This window comes from Anolis sagrei, chromosome 1 (assembly GCF_037176765.1).
Source record: "Anolis sagrei isolate rAnoSag1 chromosome 1, rAnoSag1.mat, whole genome shotgun sequence".
In the NCBI taxonomy this organism is placed as follows: Eukaryota; Metazoa; Chordata; class Lepidosauria; order Squamata; family Dactyloidae; genus Anolis; species Anolis sagrei.
This window is the reverse complement of record NC_090021.1, coordinates 104,752,112-104,775,390: the sequence shown is the minus strand read 5'-3', so window position 1 is coordinate 104,775,390 and position 23,279 is coordinate 104,752,112. Positions and strand designations below refer to the sequence as shown.

The following is a 23,279-nucleotide window of genomic DNA, read 5'->3' as shown; positions in this document are numbered from 1 at the left end:
TACCCTGAATACTAACACTTGGCCAAAGTCTGCCTGATATGTACAAGCTGGAAAGATTTTCCATTTTTTCCCAAGGATGTTGAAGATATGCAATATAAGATTTGCAACATTAACAGCTACTTAAAGGGCATAATATGGTTGGAGGAAAGTTCTGAGAGTGCCGTGGACCGTGAGAAGATCCAACCAGTCCATACTTCAGGAAATAAAGCCTGACTGCTCATTGGAGGGAAGGATATTAGAGGCCAAGATGAAGTACTTTGGCCACATAATGAGATGACAGGGAAGCTTGGAGAAGACAATGACGTTGGGGAAAATGGAAGGAAAAAGGAAGAGGGGCCGACCAAGTGCAAGATGAATGGTATCCTTGAAGTGACTGGCTTGACTCTGAAGGAGCTGGGGGTGGTGAAGGTCGACAGGGAGCTCTGGTGTGGGCTTTTCCATGAGATCATGAAGAGTCGGAAGCGACTGAACGAATGAACAACAACAACAAAAATGGCATAATACTGTAATAACTACTACAACAATAACACTTGAGTGAAAGTGTGTGTGACTTCAATATTACAGAAGTTCTTTTTTATCTACAATTCAGACATGCATTCTAAGTTCAGTAATAGTGGTTTATGGGACCATGAGTCTGGCACCTAACAACTAATTTGATCAGTATCTCAGTTGTTATATCAATTGAAAGCTGGTCACTAGCTACTCCACTGAAAATTCCCACCTGTACACATTTATTAAGGAATAATTCCCACAAATGTTTTCCCAAATAACCCTTTGTGGCCTTTCTTTGGCATGAGACCTAACCACAAGGCACTTGACCAATAATAATGACAGAAAAATAAATATTCTGTTTATTTATTTGTAGACAACCTCTTATCTTCCACAGATCTCATAACACAAATCTCAAAGCTATTGTATCTGTACTTTTCATGCTAAAAGTTGATTAGGATATCCTCTAGTGCCTCACGCTGTGTGGGAATGTTTCCGAAGTACAGCTGCTCTAAACCAAAATAAATAGCAAGTAACTCTTCTAGATTAGTACACTAGCTGATTTTTTCCATCACTTTAAAGGGAGGTTGGAAAACTGTTAGAAAGCTCACTGTAATATGTCAATGAAAAATACAATCAAAGTTAGTATCTCTTACATGTTTCTTGTATGAAAAATATTGGTATGGGTTCTACTTGAGTACCTGTGCCATGCAATATATATGCAGTAAATTGAGCTATATGAAACACTGGTTAGTATAACAGTTCACAGACTGTTAATCCCAGATGTTCATAAAAAATCAACACATAAACAAATACAAAAACTAGCAAATAAACATTTCTTTAATTTGACACAAAAAAGAATAACAGTTTGAGTGCTTGGTTGCATCCTGCATTCACAGGAGCATTTCATGTTTGAATGGCAAACTCCTTTGTTGCTTTTCTGATCTTTCAAGTTCAAATGTAGACCTATCCCATGACTCTATGCCATGACAGCACCTCATGGCTCACAGGAGGCCAGCTTTCCCCTTTAATACACTATTATCCTCCCTGCTTAACTCTCCACAGAAATTGCCCTGCGGTTCTTCACAAGATCTCTCCAGAGCAATGTCTTCTGAGGAAAGTAGTCTGACAAGTTGTGATCCATCAGCAGAGTTAAGGCTAGGATTTTGCCAGCTTTAGTGTTCGCTCAAGCTCTTGAAGCTGCAGGTTGCCCTGAGTGATCATCATCCTAATAGTGTCCTGTCAAACAGAAATGTTAAGCTTAGCTGGCATACGGAAGGCAATAAGTATTCACATACATTTTCTGGCAGTAGTACAATGACAATTTTCTGTAGCATTTCAATTTACTGTGAATTAGTTACATGCAAATGCAACCCCTCCTAGAGTGAGCAATCAAAGGATCAGGGCATTTTAGACTCTCAGTACAGTAACGCTGGGAAAGTCTCATGATTTCCACTGTGTTTTAATGTGCTGCCTAGATCAAGAACTCAGGATTATCATGCCCTTCCAAAAGTGGGTTTGCAAATCCTGGTTCGCTTTTGGTTTAAAAGTCCTGTCATGTTTGGGATTAACATGCTAGGAATCCTGACTGAGATGACACAATATAAAATCATCAGTGACAAAGCAGGAGCAAACAGGTTATGTGGGTTCACAAAGGTTGAGCATCTTTATCTGGAATTGCAAAATCCAAAATACTCCGAAAATCCAAAATTGTCCCCATTGATGGTTGAGATAGTAATACCTTTGCTTTCTGATGCACACAAACTTGCTTTCCTGCACAAAAGTTCCAAACTATTGTGTATAAAATCACATTTTAGCTATGCCCATGTTTCATTTAGATTTGTGTCCCATCCCCATTAGGTACATATATGCAAATATAGGTATTCTAAAAAGTCCAAAATCCCAAATATCTCTTGTCCAAAACATTTTGGATAAGTGATAATGAACTTGCCTTCTAGCAATTTCTGGTGCATTGTCCCATGCAAACCATCCAGAGAGGACTCTTCCCATTTATTTTGACAGAATTTGATTGACCTACAATTTACACCTCCACTCAGCAGCCAACAAAAAGTCCTGACAGTAACTGCCTTTAACTTAGAATAACAAAAGGTCCTTCCTATATTGTGCATTGGGGCTCCTGTGTGGAACTGTCAGCATGTTGTGGCTTCCATACTGAGCCCCTAACAAGTATATTGAGCCTCTAATAGTCTTCAGAAGCAAAGCTACAATAGCAAGACCAACACAGTCTTATAAACAATTACTGTATTAGCAGTTGCAGTAATTTTCTAAGTTGTCAGTGAGAGATTTGACAATAGCTGAAAGGCTGACAAAGCAAATGTCTTTGATTCTACTAAAACACCAACACTTCTTCAGTTAGTTTCTGCTTAAATGTCAAACATTACACATTAAAAGTTGATGGAGACTACTGAGAATTCAAACGCTAATATCAAAGAAGAAGAATATTTATATATCTATATGGTGATTCCCTGTCTTGTCTTTGTAGTTTTCGATTCCTATATTCTTTATTCAATTTCTATTCAATGTCGATTTTAATAAACAAAAATGATTCTAAAAAAAGAATAAAATATGATGGCAGCGATGTCTGTTGTAGAACATAAACAGGCCCAAGAATCCCCATTATAAAATAATTTAACTGAATACAGTCCCTGAGTTACAAACAACTCATAGTTACAAACAGGGATGAGACAACAGGAAGTGAGAGAAATTACAGTTATGAAGCAGTCACGAAAATGATGTTATGGTTGGGGGTCACCAGAACATGAGAAACCTTATTAAGGGGTTGCAGCATTAGGAAAGTTGAGAAACACTGCCTTACAGAGACAGTGTGGGTTATAAACAAAGTATTATTATTATTATTATTATTATTATTATTATTAACTTTATCCAAAGATAAAAGATAAATTTGAAGTGCTTTGGCACATAATGAGAAGACAGGAAAGCTTGGAGAAGACAATTATGCTGGGGAAAATGGAAGGAAAAAGGAAGAGGGGCCGACCATGGGCAAGATGGATGGATGGCATCCTTGAAGTAACTGGCTTGACTCTGAAGGAGCTGGGAGTAGTGATGGCCGACAGGGAGCTCTGGTGTGGGCTGGTCCATGAGGTCATGAAGAGTCGGAAGCGACTGAACGAATAAACAACAAAAAGATAAAACATTTTTGGGTGTTATCCCTTCCCTATGCTATCCAAAGAGGGGTATGTGTGTGTGTGTGAGAGAGAGAGAGAGAATAAGTGGCTGGAGTTACACTTTTAAAATGTACCTGTTCTGACTTACATACAAATTCAACTTAAGAACAACCTTAAAGAACCTATCTTGTCCATAACTTTGGGACTGCTTGTATATGCTTTTTCCAACAAGGTCCCTTCTGTAAGAATACAACTGAGTGTTACTGAAGCTGTGTAAAAGACAGAAAGGCGGGTAGTTTGGCTCATCTGCCAAGTCTGCAAAACCGCAGGAAGGCGACGACGTCTCACCTCCTCTGTCGCGCCTTTATTCCTTTTGAATTCGTCCCTGGCCCAGTCCCTCAGGTATTGGCGGTCGGTTTCATTCGGGACCTGTTGAATTGCCTGCAGGATTTTTCTGTACAGCTGAAGGACCTGCTGCCTCCTCAGGAACTACAAGGTGTCAAGTGGGGAAGAGAAAGGGCTTGAGTCACAAAGAGTGCCACGCCAGGCCTGGGCCAAGTTGGGACTTCACTCCAGGTGAAGCGGCTGAGGGGGAAAAGGAAGGGTACTGAGGCTGTTAGGAATGGTGGGAGTTGAACTCCAAAACACCTGGAGGGCCCAAGTTGGCCCATGCATGAGCTATTTTGACCTACTAATTTGCATATCGTTTCTGATTGGCCAGCCTCTACATTCTAACATTCTTAATTGGCTGAGAAGGGAAAGGAAGGGGCTGAGGCTGTTAGGAATGGTGGGAGTTGAACTCCAAAACACCTGGAGGGCTCAAGTTGGCCCATGCATGAGCTATCTCGACCTACTAATTTGCATATGGTTTCTGATTCGCCAGTCTCTACATTCTAACATTCATAATTGGCTGAGGGGGGAAAGGAAGGGGCTGAGGCTGTCTGGAATGGTGGGAGATGAACTCCAAAACACCTGGAGGGCTCAAGTTGGCCCAGGCCTAGTGTACAGGCCCCTCGGAGGAAGGAAACGCCTCAAACTGAGGTGACAAAACTAGGCCCGTACGCAAAGTGGGATGACGACAGCAACCACGCAGCCATTGGGCACTCCTGCTGCCACTCAACTCGCCTCTGGGCCCGCCCCCTTCGACCCGCTTCCCGCGGGTCGTCCTTTCCCGCCCTGTTCCCTTCTCCGTCCGCTTCTCTGCCTCTCCTTTACCTGCTTGAGGGTCAGCGCCGACGGGGGCAGGCGGGAGGACGCCATTTCGGGCTTTCTCTGTGGCTAAGAGGCCTCCTCAGCTCGGCTCAGGAGGAAAATGGCGCCCCCAGCAGAATCCAGGCGACCTGGCTCAATGCTAATAGGCACCCTGGGAGTTGTAGTTCTGCAAGGTCTTGTGTGGTCGAAGGCTTTCATGGCCGGACGTTATTTTTCCGGGGGTGTATGGCCATGTTCCAGAAGCATTCTCTCCTGGTGTTTCGCCCACATCTATGGCAGGCAGCCTCAGAAGTTGTGAGGTTTCTTGGAAACTAGGAAAATGGGTTTTATATATCTGTGGAATGTCCAGGGTGGGAGAGAGAACTCTTGTCTACTAGAGGCAAGTGTGACTGTTTCAGTTGGCCACCTTGATTAGCATTGAATGGCCTTGCAGCTTCAAAGCCTGGCTGGTTGCTGTCTGCGGGGAGTCTCACTAGGCAAGTGAGTTTATATATCTGTGAAATGTCCAGGGTGGGAGAAAGAACTCTTGTCTGCTTGAGGCAGGTGTGAATGTTGTTATTGTCCAGCTAGATTAGTACAGAATGGCCTTGCAGCTTCAAACCCTGGCTGGTTGCTGCCTGGGGGGATCCTTTGTTAGGAAGTGTTAGCTGGCCCTGATTGGTTCTTGTTTGAGAAGAGTTCTTTCTCCCACCCAGGACATTCCACAGATATATAAACCTCACTTGCCTAGTTTCCGACAGACCTGAGAATGTCTGCCATAGATGTGGGCGAAACATCAGGTGAGAATGCTTCAGGAACATGGCCAGACATCCTGGAAAACTCACGGCAACTCCTCTGCCTTCTTTGGGCCTAAGAAATCATAGTTTACTGAGAGTAATGGCCTATTTGTACAACAGGGCATTTAAATACTAATATTCAGGCTCGTTCAAGTGTGGATGTGTATATTATATCTTTCAGACTTTTTTAAAAATAATAGCATAAGCTTTTCTGGATATAAACTTGGTTCTTCAGACGGCATTAATAGATATTATAGTGTGCCACGGAGCCCCCGTTTTTTTGTTTTTGTTTTGGTCGTGTCAGGAGTGACTTGAGAAACTGCAAGTCACTTCTGGTGTGAGAGAATTGGCCGTCTGCAAGGACATTGCCCAGGGGATGTCCGGATGTTTTGATGTTTTTACCATCATTGTGGGAGGCTTCCCTCATGTCCCCGCATGAGGAGCTGGAGCTGATAGAGGGAGCTCATCCGAACTCTCCCTGCATTCGAACCTGCCGGCGGCATAGGGGTTTAACCCACTGCTCCACCGGGGGCTCCAAAACACCTGGAGGTCTCAAGTTGGCCCAAAGTTGGACTCCAAAGTTTAAAGTTGAGCCCTCAGTAGTGCACTGGGTTAAACCTTGTGCCGGAAGGACGGAAGACCAACAGGTTGCAGATTTGAATCCAGGGAGAGTGTGGATGAGCTCCCTCTGTCTATTCTGGCTCCCCATGCAGGGACGTGAGAGAAGCCTCCCACAAGGATGGTAAAACATCAAAACATCCTGACATCCCTGGGCAACTTCCTTGTAGACAGCTAATTCTCTCACACCAGAAGCAACTTGTAGTTTCTCAAGTCGCTCCTGACACAAAAAAGTGTACCATGAAAGCCACTGTCTTTGCTCAAACCTCTGTTAATGGATTGGATTTTGTCAATGTAACTCCATTCAGCGTTTCCCTTTTGTGCCTCCCTCTGTAATTTCCTTGTTCCAGGATCATATGTCTTTATTAAAAGTATTTTTCTTGTTCCTTTTCCATCCATCAGCGTTCCCAAAGGAATGTACAATTAAATAAGCCTTTCAGAAAAGATTTTAAACTCCCAAGAGCTTATGTTTAATTCCGTTTTAAAGATGAATGGCCTTTAAACTAGTTTTAAAATGTAAAGGCCTTACAGAACTGGATGCCTGCTGGAAGCTCAATGGAGAAAGGACCCATATTATTTCATTTGGGAAGCTTAAATACCTTCCAAATCACGATCATGTTGGAGCCCATCTCATCTCATGTGCTGCTTACTAATCTAGTTTCCCAAAAGGATAAGATACATACAACGGGAATTTGAGGTCACAAAGTCAAACCCCTGTAGTGTTTGTTTTACTGCCTGTGACCCTATTTAGAAGTTTTTCCCTCACTTCCTGTTGCCATAATAATTAAATTTTGAAAACTTTGTTTTGTGGAAACAAGGATTGGTGATATAGCTTCTGTGGAGACACATTTTCCCCATGAAAATAACTCTTCCAGGAGTGAATATTCCTTCCGAGGGGTAGATTTCTCTCCCTGTTGTCTCACCCCTGTTCTTAACTACAGTGCGAGTCGTTTGTAAGTCAGATGTCTAACTCAAGAACTTCCTGTACTTCTGTTAATACCGATTAAGATAGAATTTGCCTTTTTTGTTGCAACATCACGCGACTGATTACATGGATCTTTTAATTGATTCTATTTTAATAGAGGTTGTTTTATCCAATGTATATACCTAGTTTATGTAATGCTATTATTGTTTTCATGTTGATGTATTTTAGGTATTATGTATTTTATGTATGGCATCTTTGTGTACTATTTTGTAAGCCACTCTGAGTCTCTATGGGAGATGGTGGTGGGGTACAAATAAAGTTTTATTATAATTACTAGCTGTCCCCTGCCACGCGTTGCTGTGGCCCAGTCTTGTGATCTGGAAAATAAAGTAATGTGAAAATGTTGGTTTCTAATATATGTAATTTCTTTATGCTTGTTGGGTATGCAGTATTTCTTGCTGTTTCTTCGTCAGTGTTGATGTGGAGATTGTCTGATTTGCCTATTCTGGAACATGTCATATATTATTGTCCTTCTTTAGGGATCCTTTTCATATCTATGATACTAGTGTGTGTGTGTGTGTGTGTGAATCATATATATGGCTGAATGGCTCTTTGTCAGGAGGGCTTTGATTACATTTTCTTGTCCTGGTGAAGGAAGTTGGACTGGATGGCCTTAAGTATTTTCTTTTGCTCATGGGGGTTCTGTGTGGGAAGTTTGCCCCAATTCTATTGTTGGTGAGGTTCAGAATGCTCTTTAATTGTAGGTGATCTATAAATCCCAGCAACTACAACTCCCAAATATCAAGATTCTATTTTCTCCAATCTCCACCACTGTTCACATTTAGACATATTGGGCATATGGAGTATTCATGTAGAGTTTGGTCCAGATCCATCATTGTTTGAGTCCACAGTGGTCTCTGGATGTAGTGAACTACAACTCCAAAACCAAAGGACACGGCCCACCTAACCAGCATTTTCTGTTGGCCGTGGGAGAACTGTGTACCAAGTTTCCTTCCTTCCCCCTTTTTCTTTACCTCCCTTTCTCTTCTTCCTTCTTTCTTTTTTTCCTTCCTTCCCATCTTTCCTTCCCTCCATTTCTCTACGGGAAGGGGGCGGGGCTTGGAGGGGGCGGGGTTTGGAGGGGAAGAAGAAGGAGGGGGAGGAGGGATAGATTTGGACAGGGTAGGAAGGGGCGGGGCTTGGAGGGGGCGGGGCTTGCAGGGGAAGAAGAAGGAGGGGGAGGAGGTGAGATTGGGGGAGAAGGAGGAGGTAAGATTGGGGCGTGGTGTGACATGTGTGTGCCGTGGGGGAGTGTGGTGACGTGTTGTGGCGTGTGTGTGTGTGTGCCATGGGGGAGTGTGGTGACGTGTTGTGGCGTGTGTGTGTGCCGCGGGGGTGTGTGGTGAGGTGTGGTGGGGTGTGTGTGTGTGCCGCGGTGGAGTGAGGTGACGTGTTCGTGCTGGGCGGGGCGAGGGAGGGAGGTGCAGAGGGTGCGTTGGCCATTTGGCCATGTGCGCGCGCGTGCCAGGGACTTTGCGCCATTGCGCATGCTCAGTTGTTGTCGTTTTGTGAGTGTGTTGTTGTGTTGTTTTTCATTTTGATTTGGTTTGTTTGTACCTAGTGGGTTGAGGTATGTGCATGGGAATTTTGGTTAATTTCCGTTGGGGTTTTTTTAAGTTTTGCTGCTCCGTTCGACGCCACTTTCAGATTTATATATATAGATTACTGAATCATGTTCCGTTTATAACCAGCACTACATGGTGAGTCCTTCTTTTTCTTCCTTTTTTGGAAGAAAAACTTATCCCAGTTTCCTCCATCCTATAACTGTTCATTTGATTTTTGTGGAAATCTGCAATTGTCTCTGTTGAGTTTAATGTCATTAATTTCCACCCAGTTTTCTTGTTCATCAAGGTTTCTTTTTTCATACTATGTTCTAATGTGTTTGCTCTCTTCTCAGTTTTCCATCATTTCCAAGTATTATGTGATTTTAATCGATGTTTTAACTCACAGTTAAGAATGGGGGTGAGACGACAGGACGTGAGAAAAGTCTGCTCCTAGGAAGGGAAATTCACTCCTGAAAGCGTTACCATGTGGGAAAGGTGTCTCTACTGAAGCTTTTATCATTAATCCTTGTTTCTACAAGAAACCAAATTTTTCAAAATCCAATTCTCATAGGGACAGATAGTGAACAGGGATACAGACAACAAAGCAAACGCCAAAGGGGTGTTCACCCTTCCCTATGCTATCCAAAACTAACGCACACACACACACACATTATTTTTTTTAGGAGAGAGATTTGGCCTGAGTCACACTTTAAAAAAGTACCTGTTCCAGGTAAATGTAAAGTTTTCCCCTGACATTAAGTCTAGTCGTGTCCAACTCTGGGGATTGGTGCTCATCTCCATTTCTAAGCCGAAGAGCCGGTGTTGTCCGTAGACATCTCCAAGGTCATGTGGCCAGCATGGCTGCGTGAAGTGCCATTACCTTCTTGCAGAAGCGGTACCTATTGATCTACTCACATTTGCATGCTTTCGAACAGCTAGGTTGGCAGAAGCTGGGCCTAACAGCGGGAGCTCACTCTGCTCCCTGGATTATAACTGCCAACCTTTCGGACAGCAAGTTCAGCAGCTCAGCGGTTTAACCCACTGCGCTACGAGGTGCCCTGTTCCAACTTACATACAAATTCAACTTAAGAACAAACCTACATCACCTATCTCATTTGTAACTTGGGGGATGCCTGTACTTTAAAACAAGTAACAAACTGACCCACGCAAAGTCAACATTCTTAGTTGAATCACTGCAGTTATTTTCTGAAAGGGCATCCTACTCCCATAGAAAAAATAAATTTCAAAAATTGCCTAGGTTTATAAGGGAAATCACTGTTTCAGACTCATTCTTCAATCAGTTCTGACAAATAACAGACACACCACTACAAACAACAAAACATCTTTATTAATCACAAATGATGCATAGTTTTTGCAATGAAAAAAGGGTTAAGGAAGACCTGTGCATGGTTTTAAGAATAACAAAACGCTTCTCAACGTTTGCCTTGGACAGAGGGCAAACTTCACAGTGTAAAAGTGATAATGCAGACTCTTTTGTGTCATAAAAATAGCCTTCTCTAGCATTATCAGTCAACCAGTAACTATTCCGCAACATGATCAATTTCAAGTATTCAAGGAGATTTGTTTTTGGCTATGTTGAATTCAACCCTCACTCCCCAACCCAAACACTGGGGGGTTCATTTATACATGTGACCCAAGACAGACAAGGATTATTATGACGGTAAAACACATATAGCTAAAACTTCTTCTCTCAGGAGGAAAACTAGGCTTTCTTCTATAGGGACAAAGTTTTAGGAGTTTTGTATGTCTTAATGACAGAGAAATGCCAAATTAACTCTGGAATAAATTATTCAACAAAGAGTTAAAGGGACAACAAGGTGACTTCCCCATCATTCCCAGTTAAAAACAAGGAACCTAAATGAACATCATTGGAAGTAATCTTGAATTGCATAGTGTCCGGCACTGAGAAGGGTGAATGCACATTTGAAGTGTGTGGTTTCTGTCCCATTTGTACAACAAACAACTCAAGTTCACTAGCAAACTGGCAACCAGATATTAAACTGCCCTGGCAAATTACAGGTTGTCTGCTGCCGTCACCAACTCGAACCACTGTCGGAGGGCATCGCTCAGAGTCTCTGGGAGGGCATTCACATCTCTGAGAATTATGTAAAAAGGAAAGGGAAATTCTTCCATGTATGACTTTATTTCGGGCAATTCCCCCTGGCTTTTGAACACAGGTACTTTAATGTCCAGGATGGAGTCCTGTGGATTAAAACAAGAGGCTGATAAGAGCATGTACAGGTATACAAAACTAGCATATCTATGCTGCACATTTTCTTGATTATCAAGATGAAACCAAGAAAAGGTACAACTGTGTTACAACAGATGAAAGTACAGTAGAGTCTTGCTTCGCTTATCCAACATTCAGTCTTATCCGATGCACTTATCCGACAACTGTGTTACAACAGATGAAAGTATAGTAGAGTTTTGCTTCGCTTATCCAACATTCAGTCTTATCCGATGCTCTTATCCGACGCCCCCCTTTTCCTCAGCATTTCCCCTTCAATTAAAGGAGGAAAGGGAAAAAGACTGGAAGCGTCCTCCCTCCTTCCCTCTGTGATTTCCACATTCCTCTTCCGCATCCGGGTACTTCCTGCTGGGTCACTCTAGCCCTGAGGCGTTGCCTTGCCTTAACCCTTTGAGTCCCTGTTGTTCGTATTCTAGGTGTCTAGCACAGCACTGGACGGATAACAATAGGAGACTCCGTATTATCCAACATAAACATAGAATCATAGAATGAAAGAGTTGGAAGAGACCTCATGGGCCATCCAGTCCAACCCCCTGCCAAGAAACAGGAATATTGCATTCAAATCACCCCTGACAGATGGCCATCCAGCCTCTGTTTAAAAACATTGGATAAACAGAAGTTTATCCAATGTTCTGCTGGCCCGTTTATGTTGGATAAGCAAGTCTCTACAAAAAGTCACAAAAAGTTGTGCGAGAGTGGTTGAAATCAAGTTGCTTCTCTCTGTCTCATCAGCCACCTCCCCTCTTCAAAACCTTTTGTTTCATACTCCCTTAGCACACAGTCAATGATTTTGTTTCCAAGATTTGTAAAACAAGTACTTGAAAGAATATTTATAGGGGACTAAAGTGAAATTGCCAAATCAAGTGAAATGATACAATCAACATCAGGCCTGCTGTTATTCAGATTTAGTTTCATTTACTAATTCTCCGCACACTATTTTGTAACCAAATGGATATATTTATAAATGAACATGTCTTCCTTTCTTTGGTTCCAAAACTGAGGGAGATGAACATTTCTTTACTGCTACAGTACCAAGAAGAAGAGGGGGGAGAAAAGGAGGAAGAGAAGAAAGAAAGAAAAGAAGTCATACTAGAAGAATGGAGAACTATTTGGTGGACAATCAGCATTTAACAGCCTAGCAAACTTTATCATAAGGCAAATTCAACACTTCTGCCAGCAAGATAACAAGAATCAAAAACTTTAAAGCCATCTTTCAGCTGAGTGGTTCCTGTATGATATCTAGACACTTCACTTTACTGCTCTAACTGGAAAAGAAATGCACTCTTCCTTGGAACTATTCAAGTATGTTCCCATTGTTCTTTCACTCACCCTTGAATTAGGGTTGTCCAACACGACAAAAATGATGAAGATGTTTGCATTTTGAACTGACTGAACAGCTGCTGTCACACGTTCCTTGCCTTCAAGGAAAAGGCCTCTTCCATCTGATACTATTAGGAGCAACTGAGCTGTTTCTATTAGGATAGATATATTTTTAATAGAATTCAAAGAGAACAGAGAAAAACATACATATTCCAAACATTTGTACTGTTTTTGTAACCCTGAAGGAGAACTGAAGTACTGTTTCCCAAAACAGAAATAAACATGAACATGTGTTGTTGGAGGCTTTCATGGCCGGAATCACCGGGCTGCTGTGTTTTCCTGGCTGTATGGCCATGTTCCAGAAGCATTCTCTTCTGACATTTTGCCCACATCTATGGCAGGCATCCTCAGAGGTTGTGAGGTCTGCTGGAAACTAGGAAAATGGGGTTTATATATCTGTGAAATGTCCAGGGTGGGAAAGAACTCTTCTCTGTTGGAGGTAGGTGTGAATGTATCAGTTGACCACCTTGATTAGCATTTAATTGCCTTCCCTGAATAAGGAAACAATGCCCTGCTCTGATTAATTCCCTAAAATTATCCTCAGAAGCACTTTACTACCTGTTGGGTTGGTCTCCCTACATTATCTTTTAAAACCCTCCTGCTTAGATACATCCTACCTCTGTTCATGCCCAGGGTTTATTTATTTTTTAATTTATTACATATGGCCCGGCCATAAGGTTTTAAATTCTCTGTGTTATTGTTTATAGTCTTCACAGCAGTGGCGCCATCAGTCTGGAATGCTCTGCCACCTGAAGTTCGTGCCCTGCGGGACTTACCAGCTTTCCGCAGGGCATGTAAGACATACCTGTTTCGACAGGCTTTTAATGTTTGATACTGTTGTTTTTAAATTGTTTTAAATTGCTTTTAAACTTTGTTAGATTTTAGCTATTCTTGTAAGCCGCTCCGAGCCCCAGGGAAGTGGCAGCATATAAGTTTAAATAATAAATATATAAATAAATAAATAAATAATATGTGAGTTATATTAATTGTACTGTTTTATTTGCTTGGCCTCATGTAAGCCGCCCCGAGTCCCCTTGGGGAGATGGTGGCGGTGTATAAATAAAGTTGTTGTTGTTGTTGTTATTATTATTATTATTATTATTATAGCAGTTTTGTAAAATAGAGGAGACTCACCTGGATTGATATTTTGAGATAACTGCTGTGCCGAAGCAAACATATTTGTTGAAGTTTCTAAGAACTGTAAAAAGGCAAAAGAGTAAAGTCATCTAGTATGAATGGGAAGAAAGGTGACACTGATACTTATGTCAAATCAAGTGAAATGATACAAAGTTGAGGAAAGTATCTTTTTTTTCCAAATTGTACACTATTTGTTTCCTTGCACGTTTCCATCTTTTAGAGTTAATGGAAGTGCAGCAATACCTTTCTAAACATGACATTGGAACTTTTTGGGAACTGACAAGAGCTATTTAAAGGAAAACTTAAGGGTACAATTCCTGAAAGAACTGGACATACCTGAGCTATCTTAGTTTTCTTTTGTTCAAATTTGCAGAGCTGCAGTATTCGGGCTCCCGACTGGTCACTGAATTGTTCATGGAATGGATGCAGAAGCTGAATGGTCTCTCCAAAACTGCAAGAAAATTAAATACATGCTTTAAAATGATGCACTGTGTAACTTTAAATTTCATCATAGGCACCTTTGTTTTGGCCTTAAAAGTGTGCTTACCTACATACAGCAATCTGCCCCACCTCTAGAAGCGTCAAAGCATTTCCAATCACTGCCAGAGATTCATAGGCAAGCTACAGAAAAGAAAGGGAAACAAGTTAGAACCCATTATATACCAAAGCTTGGTGGGTAAAATGTGGCATCAAACCAACCATTAACAAACTATGAGTGAATAAATATTTTCCCAAAAAACAGTACAATAAATTATAACAAATGCAGTTGACTGTTTCGGCTTCTATACTATTTTCTCTTCTCGATGACTATTTCTTGCAATTTCAGTGCAGTTGTGTGTTTCAAAATCCGATTCCCACTATGAGCCCTTGACTTGAAACTAGTATTTAGAATAGATAAGATATTGACACAAATCAATTAAACCAACCAAGACTGAGAAGAAAAGCAGTAGTACACGATTGAGAGTTTGGTTGAAGCCAGAAGGCTAAAGAGACATTCATGGAGTTCAACCTTTCAGTTCCCACTTCAGCCATTTCCAACATTTCAGATGCTTTTACCTGCTTAGAATGGTTGTCTATCATACTGGCTGAGTCATCAAGGGCCAAGCAGATCTGATACTGTCGTTTACTAGGTTTGGTCCTTCGTAGCCATATTTTATCCTTTCGAAATTGACTGGCGATATAGGGAATCACTTTGCGCATGTTCAGCCTTTTTCCTGTTCTATAGTCACCTCTGGGAATTGAGAAGAACATGCATAATATTAGCAGCCTTAACACTTTGGAAGAAAAACAAGGCGAAAACCCTTTGAAAGAAAAAAATCCTACCCCAAATGATATACGGACTGTAGTTTATATCCATAGATTTTGCATCCATCAAAATATTCTTTAAGTATCCAAAAAGCAAATCTTGATTTTGCCATTGTATACAAGGAACACTATTTTACTATATCACTGTATATAATGGTATTTCAGCATCCATGGATTTTGGTATCTGGGGTGGGGAGGCAGGGGAATCCTGAAGCCAAGAAATCTCCAGTTTTTTTTAACATTGGCTATTTCAGGGTTTTGTGCCTCAAATGAAAACAGACCGCTTGCAAATTTGATGACTTCACTTTTCCTCATGGCTCCCCATGGCCTTACTTCAAATGAAAACAAGCTAAATAGGGTGACCAGAAACAACACAACATCCCTTGTGATGCAGTGGCTTGCACTGGGGTCTACCTCTATGAGATGGGGTGAAAAAGGCCGCTGCCTCCCTGTGTAGTTGCCCATCCCTGTCAGAGATGCAACTTACTTCAGCTTGGCTGCCTGAGTTGGCTCTAGTATGAGCCGGAGCTGTTCACAAAGCTGTTGTGAAAGAGGTGCAGTGAGCAGGTGATACCGTTGCCACATCTCAGCTGCTGCGCTTTCCTAAGATGAGACAAACAACAACTATAATTAACAAAGGGAGTAAAGCTTGAAAAGAGTGAAAACTTATATTCTGGTGAACAAAGAAGACAAAAGTGGTGAAATTATTTGGTTAGGATTTTTTTTTAGAGATGCAGTCCTTGTGAGTGTTCAGAAAATATATAATTTTTGTCTAGTTCCTTTACGTGATTTTTTTCAGATCTCTAGCTACTGATATAATGGATGTGTGCAGTGAAGAGACCTATCATTGGTTAAAGGAAGGAAAAGAATTGGAGGAGAAGCCAGGGATCAAGTTTCATCTGGGAACTTGAGTGAGTCTTTAGAGAACACAAAATGGACCGGCAAGGACCACATACTGTTTTCGGGCTGCACTTTGCTGATCCTCACTATCAATAGTAGCTTGGGACAGACATAAATCAAGGAATAGGATGACTTTTTGCACTTGGCTCAGACATTTTGGAACCAAGCTTGCAGTTCTTTGAAAATAATCAATACTTGGTTTTTCATGAAGGATGTGATAAAATGTCATAATGCATATACTGTACTTTACCCACCTCAGCAATGTTCCCGGTTTGCCAGGCCTCCAGTTGCTTCTCTAATTCCTGTCTCAACTCTTCAGGATTCTTAACAATGTTCTTAAATACAACAAATTATAATTGGAAATTGAAACCAAACAATATAGATAAATACTTAACAACAACATACGCATCATTTCCACCTATCTTATCTTATCTTATCTTATCTTATCTTATCTTATCTATCTATCTATCTATCTATCTATCTATCTCTCTCAATACCACAGTTCACAATGGCAGTGTTCTTAACTGCAATACAATATCCAGACCTCATGTGGATACATAAAACTACACATGGAAATGAAGGACTTCTGGCCCATAAATATCATAGTCATGCTGGAAGACCTAGAAAATGCCTACTTTGCATATTTTGTTTAAAAGAAGTAGATGAAACCATGGATATCATGGATACGCATATGGAGTTTATACTGTATTCTGGAGAAGAATGGAGAGTCTGTTTTTTCCTAAATAAATAATATATATTTCTGCACATTGTATACTGCTGGGTGTTACAATGCACACAGTTCCTTCCCTAATTAGGTGTCCAGAAACTGAATCCCATACATTAGGAATGATGTATTGTCCCGTCTCCTCTCCCAAATGAATTGATAATCCATGTGGACAGAGGCCTGTGCACCTTCAATGGATTTGAAAGACTGCTGAATCTGACCCTCTACAGCAGGAGTCCTCAAACTAAGGCCTGAGGGCCAGATACGGCCCTCCAAGGTCATTTACCCGGCCCTAACTCAGGGTCAACCTAAGTCTGAAATGACTTGAAAGCACACAACAACAATCCAATCTCATCAGCCAAAAGCAGGCCCACACTTCCCATTGAAATACTAATAAGCTTATATTTGTTAAAATTGTTCTTCATTTTAATTATTGTATTGTTTTAAAGTGGTGTTTTTGCACTACAAATAAGATATATACAGTGTGTTTAGGAATTCATTCATGCTTTTTTTCAAATTATAATCCAGCCCTCCAACAATTTGAGGGACTGTGACCTGGCCCTCTGCTTAAAAAAATTGAGGACCCCTGCTCTACAGAACCAGTGCGAATCTTCAACCATGTGTCCTTAGCTGATACATTTTGAAGCTTTGATGTTGAATTATTTTATTACATTGTTTATATTAGATCCTATCTGGCAAACTTTCAGTGTGGAATACAAACGAAATCAAGTTTTAAACAAGTAACAAAGGATAATTTAATAATAAATATAATTAAAAACAGGTTGAAACCTTTCACATCATTAGAATGCAAAAGAATTTAATACATAATATCCTATCCCAGTCTCTACCATCTGCCTATGGAGATTTCCCAATGGGATCCAAGCATCTCAGCACTGACAGTAAGAAAGATTTGTCTCTATCAGAATCTTCTGGCTGGAATTCAGGATCAGACTTATCAATGGAGTCTCACATCCATAACAGAACCATATTCATGGTTGCTACCTATTCACAATTTTGGCACATGACCATAACTGGTTCCCTAATGTGTTTTACCAAGCAGCAGACAAATGGAGAGAAAAGAATATGACAAGGATCATGTTTCTGCTATTCACACTTTCACTGGCTGACAGAATAGGGAAGGAAACATCATCTTTCAATACTTGCTGCCTAGTAAAGTAGATTTTTTTGGGGATGGGGTGGACAGTAGACATTACTTGGTGACATATATTAAACTACATAGAATGCTAGGTCCTGTTTCTTTCATAATGCAATTGGCTGCTTACCTGGATTGTGGTATCTCTCAAGAACTGATGAGCTGTATGTATTGTGGAATATTTGCTTCTCTCTGGTTTTATTTCTGGTGATGATGTCTCTTTTCCATGTCCCTCCTCCTCCTCCTCTGTATTGAGAGCCTGGCCTTCCAACTCCATTTCCTCTGGTCCTACAATTGAATAGCAAACATCCTTAATATACATCCTTGTATGGGAAGGTATTGTATGGCTACATTTTATCTCTACTCCATCAGAATCTCCTGGCTGGAAATAAGGATCAGACTTATCAATTGAGTCACGCATCCATAACAGATCATTGTATGGCTACATTTTACAGCTACTCTACCTTTACATAAACAACTACCTCAAAATAAGTTAGTAAATAAAAACAATCCTAAGGAATAGCATTCTTTAGATAGGAAACTGGACAATTTACCTGTTTTAGAAGAACCAGACATTTTAACTTCTGGATTCAACTTCTCTGCATCTGCAGCTTTAAGATCCTCAATATTCTGAGCTTCTGTTTCCATAGCTGCATCGTCGGAAACTGGTTCTTCATTAACTTCATTAACAGGCATGATCGATTTTTGTTGTTCTTCACTAGCTACATCTGGGAGGGGCACAAAGAAAACAAACCAAATACAAAAAATACATTAACAGGAATCCCATACAGAACACTCAACGACCAGCACACACACACACCTGAAGTCTTGTTTTGTAACTGCGCTTTCAGTGCATGCTCCTGAAATATTACAACAACTAGCACTTTGGAGGAACTAGCAGGAACTAGCACTATTTTGTACTATTCTGTGTAAAGCTGAGTAAAGTTCTAGCTTTACTCTTCTCATACTGTGTAGACTGATGATGGAGCAACAATGAATTTTGCTGAATTCTTAGTTCAGCATCTTCACAAAGTGAAAGAATATGTGTGCTGTGATGAATTAAAAAGGTATAGAAATTACCAACTCAGGGTGCATCTACACTGTCAAATTAATGCAGTTTGACACCACTTTAACTACCATGGCTCAATAATATGAAACCATGGGAATTTCTTGGTGAGGTACCAGTACTGTTTAGCAGAGAAGGCTTAATACATTGTAAGACAACAATCTTCAAGATTCCTTAAAATTGATCCATGGACATTAAAGTGATATCAAACTGTATTAATTCTACAGTGCATATACACTCTCATTGGGTTCCTACAGACAGCCAAACTATTCTAGATAAATTATCCTATCCTATCACTCAGAGTGATCAGATGTTGCTGAATTGCAAGTCCCATCAGCCTAGCCAGCACCCACAATAGCCATTTTGTTATTTCAGTCTATGAGTATTGGCGCAAGATAGAATGCTCATATAAGGAACGGTAATGGTTTTGACAATAAATAAATATAAGAAAGGTGAAATATCAACATTTTAACATGATCACAAATTTCTGTTTTTTTCCCTGGGAATAAATTGATCTATAGATTATGCAGAATGCTGCCAGGAAGGCTGATATTTTAAAATTCAGGTGATTTCAAACAAATCTATACTGAACATAAGAACCTTTAGGCATCTAGGATCTACAGCATTCAGCATGGGTTGCAATGCTAGGGTTACATAGGAAAGGAAAAGTTGGGTCACTGACATTTTAGGAGCAAGGAAGTTATCTTTAGAACAACTTGAATGCTCCCTCAAGCGAGATCACCACTGCACCAGAAGCCTCTGGACAATAAAACCATTCGTGTGCACTACAGCTTGAGATCATTGTCTGCAGTTCAGATTGCAGATTATAACAAAAAAGGGAAACATTTTATAAAACCCTGACAACGCTTCGCTGTGGCTCAGTCTGATATGAAATGAATGAGACAGTAAATAAAAGTATAGTTGTGAACATATTCACAGAGAAAACACAACATTCAATTCAATGCCCTGCCTTGTGTTGCTGTGTCTATGTGGAATGAAAGAAAAGGAAAGAAAGAGATTTTTTTAATATAAATCACTTTTTATTGTAAAGCTAGTGGATTGACCACATTTTTGGTTTGTCCATTTTCTACATAAACACGAAGATCTGACGGTTTACTGACTCTGGAGCAAGCAATGTATAAGTGACCCTGAGAAAAGCAACTGTTTTCTAAATTGAAACCACACACTTGCAAAGATTTCCCCTGCGCTTTATTTATTTATTATTTATTTATTAATGCACTTGTATACCGCTAATATCTCAGCCTAAATCGGCGACTCATTGCGGTTTACAACATTTAAAAAACAATATTCAGTTAAAAGCATAAAACACATATACAGTACAAATTATTGGGCCACCAATAACAATCCTATGCATCTCATAACTGGAATCGTAATCCAAAATTCATCGTCCGTGTATAACCAATCCTTAATCATCACAATTCGTTACAACGGATTAACCGAATGCTTGTTTAAACATCCATGTCTTCAATCTTTTCCGAAACACCATCAGCGAAGGGGCTGATCGTACCTCTATGGAGAGGGTGTTCCAAAGCCGGGGGGCCACCACAGAAAAGGCCCTATCTCTCGTCCCCGCCAGCCGAGCTTGAGAAGCAGGCGGGATCGAGAGCAGGGTCTCCCCGGAAGATCTCAAACTCCTGGTGGGTTCATAGGCAGAGATGCAGTCAGATAGGTAGCTTGGGCCGGAACCGTTTAGGGCTTTAAAGGCCAACGCCAGCACTTTGAATTCAGCCCGGTAGCAGATCGGTAGCCAGTGGAGTTGGCGCAACAGGGGGGTTGTGTGCTCCCTGCGCTCCGCTCCTGTTAAAATCATGGCTGCCGAGCGTTGGACTAGTTGGAGCTTCCGAGCTGTCTTCAAAGGCAACCCCACGTAGAGAGCGTTGCAGTAGTCTAAACGGGATGTAACCAGAGCGTGGACTACCGTGGCCAAGTCAGACTTCCCAAGGTATGGGCGCAGCTGGCGCACAAGCTTTAGCTGTGCAAATGCTCCCCTGGTCACCGCCGAAACCTGAGGTTCCAGGCTCAGCGATGAGTCCAGGATCACTCCCAAGCTGCGAACCTGCGTCTTCAGGGGGAGTGTGGCCCCATCCAACACAGGCGGTAACCCTATGCCCTGTTCGGCCTTGCGACTGACCAGGAGTACCTCTGTCTTGTCTGGATTCAATTTCAATTTGTTCGCCCTCATCCAGACCGTCACAGCGGCCAGGCACCGGTTCAGGACCTGGACAGCCTCCTTAGTAGCAGGTGGAAAGGAGTGACAGAGTTGGACATCATCCGCGTACAGATGACACCGTACCCCGAAACTCCGGATGATCTCCCCCAGCAGCTTCATGTAGATGTTAAACAACATGGGAGACAATATTGAGCCCTGAGGAACCCCACAAGACAATGGTTGTGGGGTTGAACAGGTGTCCCCCAACAACACCTTCTGAGATCGACCCTCCAGGAATGACCGGAGCCGCTGCAAAACAGTACCTCCAAGACCCATCCCTGCGAGGCGTCCCAGAAGGATACCGTGGTCGACGGTATTGAAGGCCGCTGATATTATTATTATTATTATTATTATTATTATTATTATTATTGATAGTCATAGTGTATTGAAAATTTGTTGTTGTTAGTTGTTAGTCGGTTGTTAGTCGGTCGGTATGAGTGGTATACCAATAGCAGCCAATCACAGCTCAACTTTCATTTCTTGTACTGTTAAGATTAAATGACAGTTGCTCTGTGATGGTTTGGTTTTCCTTATTCTGCTGAGGTAAAAGGAAAGCTGTGCTATGATTGGTTGTTATTTCTTCTGCTGAGGTAAAATGAAAGCTGCTCTGTGATAGGTTGTTATTTCTTTTACTGCTGAGGTAAAAGGAAAGCTGTGCAGCGATTGGTTGCTTTGGACATCACAGATTCCACTTTGTCTATTCCAGGACTGCTTGTTTTACTCTAAACACATGTGTGTATTTGAATGCAATATTGTGTCAAAATTTCATTTTACTCTAGAAACACATGTGTATTGAAATGTCAAGTCAATCTACCAACTATTTTTCAATTTTTTGCAAGCACAAACATACGAAGGCTGAGATTTATATATAAAGATGGTTATTTTTTTAAAAAAAAACTCTAAATTTGTTTTACAGCTAAGTATTGTAGTTGATTTAAAACAGACACTAAGTTACTGATGAAGAGAAATCTGGCATCTCATCAGACCCAGAACATTTAAGAGTGTAATTCTGTGCATTTAATAGTAAGCTCAACTGAGTTCAATGGGACTGGCACTTGATTAAGTATGTACAGGACAAGTTTATAAATTACCTCTGAAATGAGAACAAACATAAATCCCCTTGAATAAAATTCACACAGATACAACAGATTTCTTGTCCGAATAACTGTCCTCCAACCCTGTAAGGATATTTTCATTGTTTATACTGCAATAAATAAAACATTCTCATTGTCATTAAGAATCAGTTGGCCTTCTGACACCATGAAATGAATGCTGCCATACCGTAGGTCTGTGCATCATAGGATTCACTGCCTTGCTTAATGTGCTCAAAAGCATCGGCTTGTCCCATATTTTGTTCTGGCTGTTCTGAAGTCGGTTCTGTTTTACTGCTAGACTCCACAGTTCTCAATCGTTTGTGAACATGTTGACTGTGATCTCCTGTTGAACGCTCATTGTCAGCTTTACCAGGTTTTCTCTTAAAACTCTGAAAAAATAGGACATGTAGCCATGTATAACTTATAAGACTGAGCAAACCCAAAGTCATGTTCCAAAGCTGTTAACCTCTCAGTGTTGCTTAGAAAAGTGGCAATGAGTACAAAAGGTTCTACTAACAACGGAAAGCCACTTAAAGATTGAAAAAAACATTGTATTTACCACAACCAGAGGTGCACAAAGGGTACTCCAATTCCACCTCTTAAATATCAACTTCATCAATACAATTTTTTTATAAAACAGCCTTAAAGTAAGGAGTTAATTCAATCTCTTCTGGCCAGAACTGTATACTCTACCAAAGTCTCTCCCAGTTTTCAAATACTGCATTTTTCTGACATCTGAGGCCTGTATATATATCTATCTCCCAACTCATATGCTTAGAATACATCTGCAAGGCAATGTTCCCCAACCTCTCTACATTCAGTAAAGTGGTGCCACGACCTATTTGACTAGCATGTAAATGATTAGTAGGGAGTGGTTCTGATCTGTTTCTGCATCATTTTGGAATTTTAAAAAAATCACATGAAATCTGCATTTAAATATAAAACAGGTATCCCTTATCTGGAGTTGTTGATGTGGGCAGCTGAGATTGTGACACTTTTGCCTTCTACAAACTTTGTGTGATGCACAAAATTATTAAAAATACTATATGTAAAATTATATTCAGGCTATGTTTATTAGTGTATATGAAACATAAATTTTGTATTAAAAACCCAAAATATGGAACACTTCTGGTCTGAATAATTTCAAATACAGTATATATTTAAGATTATTATTATTATTACATTTATTTTACTCTATTATTATTATTATTATTATTATTACATTTACATTATTTTACTATATTATTATTA

At 40.7% G+C, this 23,279-nt stretch overlaps 2 protein-coding genes across 2 annotated transcripts in view; both read right to left on the bottom strand.

Moving 5' to 3' along the window:
• Positions 1-1,311: 1,311 nt before the first annotated feature.
• LYRM2 (LYR motif containing 2) lies at positions 1,312-4,997 on the bottom strand. Its single transcript, XM_060753034.2, has 3 exons — positions 4,851-4,997; positions 3,984-4,124; positions 1,312-1,728 (listed from the first exon to the last, which is right to left on the bottom strand). The coding sequence occupies exons 1-3, from the start codon at positions 4,893-4,895 to the stop codon at positions 1,648-1,650; spliced, it is 267 nt and encodes an 88-aa protein (XP_060609017.2). The 5' UTR covers positions 4,896-4,997; the 3' UTR covers positions 1,312-1,647.
• A 5,099-nt stretch (positions 4,998-10,096) lies between these two features.
• Positions 10,097-23,279, bottom strand: part of MDN1 (midasin AAA ATPase 1) — a 131,670-nt gene continuing 118,487 nt past the window's right edge. The window contains exons 92-102 of the mRNA XM_060753035.2: positions 22,216-22,417; positions 18,193-18,366; positions 17,769-17,926; positions 16,016-16,096; positions 15,349-15,464; positions 14,613-14,787; positions 14,104-14,177; positions 13,893-14,007; positions 13,554-13,617; positions 12,369-12,511; positions 10,097-10,993 (exon numbers count right to left, since the gene is read on the bottom strand). Of these exons, the coding sequence (XP_060609018.2) occupies positions 10,805-10,993; positions 12,369-12,511; positions 13,554-13,617; positions 13,893-14,007; positions 14,104-14,177; positions 14,613-14,787; positions 15,349-15,464; positions 16,016-16,096; positions 17,769-17,926; positions 18,193-18,366; positions 22,216-22,417 (1,491 nt within the window). The 3' untranslated portion in view covers positions 10,097-10,804. The remainder of the gene's footprint in view (positions 10,994-12,368; positions 12,512-13,553; positions 13,618-13,892; positions 14,008-14,103; positions 14,178-14,612; positions 14,788-15,348; positions 15,465-16,015; positions 16,097-17,768; positions 17,927-18,192; positions 18,367-22,215; positions 22,418-23,279) is intronic.